Genomic DNA, 6,506 nt, shown 5'->3' with positions numbered 1-6,506 from the left:
TGATTTTTCTGTATATTTGAAAAGTTATTGTTCGTATCTTATAATTTTTTAATATATTTTAAAAGTGGTTGTGAGTGAAAGGAAAAAGAAAAGGTAATGATAAAAAGTATTATTTAATTGAAATGGTGATAGAAAATAAAATTAGTTTTAGTGTAATTTTTGGTTTGAAGATTGGAATGGAATTTGAATTCTCAATGATGACGGAGTTACTGAGTCAAAGCTGACTCTGCAGAAGGTATATCCATTTCCCCATAGAACAAACCTCACTTGAAAACAAAACAAATTCATCAAACCCTTAATCAATTGATCAAAATCACCTCCAATTTAATCGCCTGCTCTACTCACTGGTAAGTAATCAATCCTCCATCCGCTTAACTTCTCTAGGGTTTTGAATATTAATTTTGATTATTGATCTGATTGTTAGGTATTCAGGTATGATTAGGATTTAGTTAGTGTCACCTAGGCTTTTATACTTTTGTTGCTTTCTTATTATCATCGATTGATTGTGAATAATGGTTAACTTTAAGTTTTGTTGTTTAGTTACACGATTCGTTTCTAGTTTTGATTAATTTTACTGATTTTGAGTGGTTTTAAAGTGATCAAGTATACTTGATAACCTAGGGTTTTCGGTTTCCACTAGTTAAACTAGTCGGTGATTCGTTAGACTAGTCTGTAGCGAATCAGCTCACTGTAAATGCTGCTGTTATCGATTAATGGTTAACTCTAAGTTTAGGTGCTCAGTTAGGCGATTCGTGTCCAGTTTTGATCACTTTTACTGATTTTGATTGGTTTTAAAGTGATGAGGTATACTTGATAACCTAGGGTTTTCGGTTTGGACTAGTTAAGACTACTCGGAAGCGAATCAGCTCTCTGTAATTGGCTAACTGCTGTTATTATCGATTGATTGTGAATGATTAACTAACTTTAAGTTTAGTTGATCAGTTAGGCGATTTGTGTCTGATTTTGATTAGTTTTACTGATTTTGAGAGATTTTACCTAGGCCTTTCGGTTTTGACTAGTTAGACTAGTTGGTAGCAAATCAGCTCTCTGTATATGCTGCTACTATCAATTGATTGTGAATTGTTAATTTTAAGTTTAGTTGATCAGTTACATGATTCGTGTCCAGTTTTTGATCACTTTTACTGATTTTGAGAGATTTTAAAGTGATGAAAAACTTGATAACTCTAGGATTTTGACTACTTAGAGTAGCCTGTAGCGAATCGGCTCTGTAAATGCGGAATTTGTTTGTTTTTTGATGCATTAGTTGAATGTTTTGTGCTTTAGCCATTGGTTGAGAGATTTGATTTATTCAGAAGTAATCTGTTAGTGTGTCTAACACTCTAACATAATTGTTTAGTTTTTAACTCTGCTAGTTTTTTATTTTTTTCATTAGCCGTTCGTACTTTGTATTGGTAATTAGGTTAAGTAGCTGTTTTACAAAGAAAATGTAATTTTTACTGAAATTCACTTCACTCAAAATTTTGTAATCTTCATTAGCTTGAAGCTTTGTAGTTAACTTCCAAGTGTGCTTCATAAGCTTAAGCTTACTCGTTTGCATTCATTACATTGGTGTGTTAGTTTTTCGAGAGGAGTCTGAGAATACTGAAAACTCTTTAGTAATATGATGTTATTGACCGTATGCAACAGTACTGAACTTGAATGGTGCAATGTGTTTACCCTCTTCTTCCTGTCCTTTTAATAGTTTGAATCTAATAGTAATCGGTTGCTTAGTTACTCATTCTTGAAAGAAATGAAAACTATTCGAGGATTATGTGTTTGATCTTTATGCAAAAATGAATGTAGTGTTTAAGGAGACAAAATCAATGGATGGTGATCTATGCATTTTTGCAGGCTGATGTCACTTGGAGTTTGATAGTTCCCATGTTTTCTCTACCTTGTCATTTGGTGGAGCATTTAGATGGCCATTTCTTCATCGTGGCAAAAGCGTAAAATCCAAATAAGCAAGGTGCCTCTACTAATGGAATCAGAGCATGTGATTGATATAACAAGTGGCAATGAAGCTTCCTCATCTAGGTCAACCCAAGCTAGACCAGCCAATGGGTCATACTTAAGTCAAAATGAAGACACACCTTCAACTAATGCACAACCTCCTATATCTATTGCTAGAAGGGAAAACGGGAATGGTAATGGCAGACGTAGGAGCCCATTAAATTCTGGTTATTGGATATCCGTTGAGTTGGTTATTACGGTTAGCCAAATTATAGCAGCCATTGTTGTTTTGTCTTTATCAAGGGATGAACATCCTCACGCCCCATTATTCACATGGGTTATCGTTTATGCTTCTGGATGTGTTGTAACACTACCTCTTCTCTTTTGGCGTTTTTATAACCGTAACACTTCAACTCAAGAACCGTTGCAGGCCCACCAAACTTCTAGTTCTGCCAGTTTGTCGGCTATTGCAACCTCTTTCACATCATCTTCAAACAGGGACACTCACAACACTAATGGTACATCAACAAGGCGTATGACCATGGGATCATTGAGTGCAAGGTATGCTGTTTCTGTTGATCTTTTTTATGATTTTATAGTACAAAAAATCGCCTGCATGTATTATAACAGAAATATTCTATTGGTTCAATGTTTTCTTTTTTAAAAAAACATGTTAAATGCAGTGTGGTATCTCGTATTGTGTATATAGTTTTCTTGATGTAATTTTTAGCCTGAAATTTGCTTGAAAAAATGAAAGGAAAATTGCCCTAAAAAATGTGCATGCACACACATATCTTATATGAATGTTTTGTGATGAAGAGTGAATAGAGTTGGTGCTAAGCTTGTTACATGTGCATAGGTGTCACTATAATCTCGTTCAAATTAGTTGAAAAGTGGTCAAACATTTACTTAAACCAAGTGTCTACTTAAGCATTTGCGGTATTTTTTTAACGATAGCAACAACTTAATAACTGATGAATGGAGTCTGATTTGCTTTAACAGTTATATTGGTCAATTTTTGTCAAAGCCAAGACGTTACAATATATTGATCCATAAATTGTGCATGTGCAGACACGTTATTTCATATGAATGTTTTGTAGATGAAGCATGAATAGAGCTTGTTACATGTGCATAAGTGTCACTGTAAAAGGAATCAAACAAGAAGTTGATAGAACATAAAAGAAAATACTCTTTACGTCCCATTAAAGGTGTGGCACTTTCATAATCAGGAGGCCCCATCAAAAACTTTTTAGCATCCCTATAAGTGAAGAACCGAGCCAAAATGAACTATTTTGACATTATAATCAGCGGTACAAATAGGTTGACAAATTGCCGAACATTTACAAATGGGTTATCAATTATGTTTCTAGTGATAGCTACAGCATAATAACACATAGGGGAGTATAATTTGTTTTAACAAGTATATTGGTCATTTTCACTCTAATCCGAGACATTACCATACGTTGATTCATAAGTTGATAACTTGATATTGTTAACATAGAAACATGCTATTATTGAGAAATGTACATGACTGAGAAAAAAAAAAGCATGATGTTTGTTTGTTTCAGAATGAAGGTTTTTGCTGAATACTTGAAAGTGGGATTGGATTGCTTTTTTGCAGTCTGGTTCGTTGTTGGAAACTTGTGGATTTTTGGCGGCCATTCTTCTTCTTCTGATGCTCCCAACTTGTACAGGTATACGTATCCTTTAATGAGAGGTGGCAATATTGATGATTTGTTTCTGTTATAAACTAATTTAGAGTAAACTACAAATTATGTTCTTTATGTATTAGCCAAATTATAAAATATGCCCTTTAGAATTGAAATTACCATTCTGTACTTATCTTTTAAAGGATTAAATGTGCAATTCTTGCTAGTTTTATATTTTCTTTCTTTCTTTTTGCTTTATTTTATTTACTTTACTTTTTTTTATTTCTATTTTTTCATCATTTTTATTTTGTCCTTTGTGTTGAGAAAAATGTGTGAAAAAATCTATTAATTAATAATATTTAAGATAAGTTTATAAAATACAAGTGCTGAAAAAATTGAAAAACAAAGAAAACTAAAGTAAATAAAATATAAACAAAATGAAAAAAAAAAAAATTAGTGAGAATTACACATTTTGTCCTTTAAGGGGTAATGGCAAAATGGTCATTTTAATAAAATTAACCTCAACTTCTGTTAGCGTGGAAAGGACAAAAAAAACATGATCACTTTTCTAATCAAAGGAAACTCCGTGTATCTTTTCCTTCTAAAGGACAAAATTTGTAATTTACTTTTAGTTTTATAAGCAAACCGATATGAGAGGTGTAATGCATTAAATAAGTGTTTCGAAATTGAAATTGATACCTATACTTTTTGTCTTTTTCAGTTATTTTTTCTTATATTGACCTTACATGATGGTCTAAAATAACAGGTTATGTATAGTGTTTCTTACATTCAGTTGTATTGGATATGCAATGCCATTAATCTTGTGCACCACTATCTGCTGTTGCCTGCCTTGTATTATTTCGGTTTTGGGATTTAGAGAAGATTTTGGTCAAAACCGAGGAGCTACTACAGAATCTATAAATTCTCTTCCTACATACAAATTCAAGAAAATCAAAAACACAAATGATACAGAAACCAACTCAGATGCTTGTGAAGGCGGGGTTGTGGCTGCTGGAACCGAAAAGGAACGTATCATATCGGGAGAAGACGCGGTTAGTCCATGTTTCTCTGTTTTTCTTATATCTAGAGCCTAGGGGTGACACTTCGTGTCGGGATGACGGGTGAGCTGGTTGAACTGATGAACTGAACACAACCCATGTATTTCCCTAACATGGATACACTTAAAATCATGTAAACCGAAAACGACCAGTGTAACCTTTATATCTAGACTTGTCAGACGGATGACGGGTTGCAAATGGCTTGTAATAAAGTTGTAAACGGGTGGTAATAAATGTGTTAAAACAGGTCATAAATGGGATTAACTTGTTTACCTTAACAGGCCAACATGAACATTATCAGTTAATTTAAACCGGTTATACCTGTTTAATACACGGGTTAGACATGACAACCCAAAACTTGATTATTTTTCTCTCGGGTTTGTATTATGTTTCGGGTCGTATAACTCTAGTTTATATACTGAAAAACAGGTGTGTTGCATATGTTTGGCTAAGTATGCAAATAATGATGAAGTGAGGGAGCTGCCTTGCTGGCATATATTTCACACCGATTGTGTCGACAAGTGGTTAAAGATCAATAACTCATGCCCACTTTGCAAGATTGAAGTAGGCGAGACCATTTTCAGTTCACTGGCAGAAGCAACTGCCAGGCTGCGACCTAGCCCTAGTCCCGGTATGTTAATATGAAAGTTTGTATGCCTGTTTGATAAGTGAATAACGTCTATCCTTATTTGGGTTCTTTTGTGGGACGTCAAGAGGGTTTTTTGTTGTCGGAACTTGGAAGTATTTTATATGGTTTCACTCAATTAACCTTTCAAACACGTTTATGTATTGCCCTACATTATGGACTATCACTAATCTGACACCCGACCACGAGTAGGAAAGGGTAGCAAATTGCGGATTTAAAACGATCGAAACGGTTCAGGCAAAAATTTGGTTTGAGCTGGTAGTGGATAAATAATTTTGATGGCGTCATAAATTACTTCACCCCAAGAAAGCTTCAGCTAGTTAGATAAACAATTCACAAACTTTAAAAGTATGGCAACTCCTATTTTCTTGGTTTTTTATACAAATAATCAAACTTGAATCTCTGGACTAAGTTTATTCATAACCCAACTCAATTTTTTAATAAAAAATTAATTTTTCTCCCTTGCACCTTTACGACCCAAATTAATCCAACTTTTCATTTTTATTCATAATTCAACCCAAACCTAATAATACATATATCTTATTTAGATTTTAATTTATTTTATAAAATTTATTAAAACTAATAAAAATATTTATTAAAACTAATTGTAAATTTTGCTTTCATTCACAACCTAACTCAAACATACTTTTTAACTAAATAAATATCAAAATATATTAAAAAAAAGTAGACTTTTAAGATAATAAGTTTATGAAGTAATAATATTGAGACAACCATACTTAAATAATACGTTTTTTTTTGAAACTCCATTTTTAGTAAAACTTAAATCGGAACGTTAAAAAAAATTAAAATAGTTGGCTACTATTAGTTATTAAAGAAAAACTAGTTTATATATGAAATTAATTGTTAATTGAGAAAAAATAGGATATAATGACCAATTAGTTAGTGACATGTGGCACATAATAGGTTGTAACCCAAGTTTGCCACAACGATCCGAGTTGAGGAATAAAACTAATATTTTTCTTTTTTTTAATTGATTGGGCCTACCAACCTGAACTTCGGGTTGCTGATAAGGTAGTCTTAGAGCATTCGTAGCCCGTCCACCATCTTTATCTCAATAATTACATTAAAAAATACTAAATTTTCCTCTTTTATTTAATTAAATAATATTTTTATACCTTTATCGTTACAATTTTGTCTATTCTCTACTCATAACCAATTCAACAAATATTAAAAATTAAATAG

The 6,506-nt window shown here is 32.7% G+C and overlaps 1 protein-coding gene across 1 annotated transcript; it reads left to right on the top strand.

Annotated features, from left to right (window-relative positions):
* The first annotated feature begins 1,840 nt into the window (after window positions 1-1,840).
* Window positions 1,841-5,305, top strand: LOC143536585 (E3 ubiquitin-protein ligase At1g63170-like). The gene is made up of 4 exons (XM_077030533.1): window positions 1,841-2,511; window positions 3,519-3,644; window positions 4,366-4,651; window positions 5,087-5,305. The coding sequence occupies exons 1-4, from the start codon at window positions 1,919-1,921 to the stop codon at window positions 5,300-5,302; spliced, it is 1,221 nt and encodes a 406-aa protein (XP_076886648.1). The 5' UTR covers window positions 1,841-1,918; the 3' UTR covers window positions 5,303-5,305.
* Window positions 5,306-6,506: the final 1,201 nt, after the last annotated feature.

The sequence above is a fragment of the Bidens hawaiensis genome, unplaced genomic scaffold, assembly GCF_021521415.1.
Source record: "Bidens hawaiensis isolate Kalapana, Puna unplaced genomic scaffold, B.hawaiensis_p1.1 tig00010817_1, whole genome shotgun sequence".
NCBI lineage: Eukaryota > Viridiplantae > Streptophyta > Magnoliopsida > Asterales > Asteraceae > Bidens > Bidens hawaiensis.
This window is presented reverse-complemented; position numbering and strand designations above follow the sequence as displayed.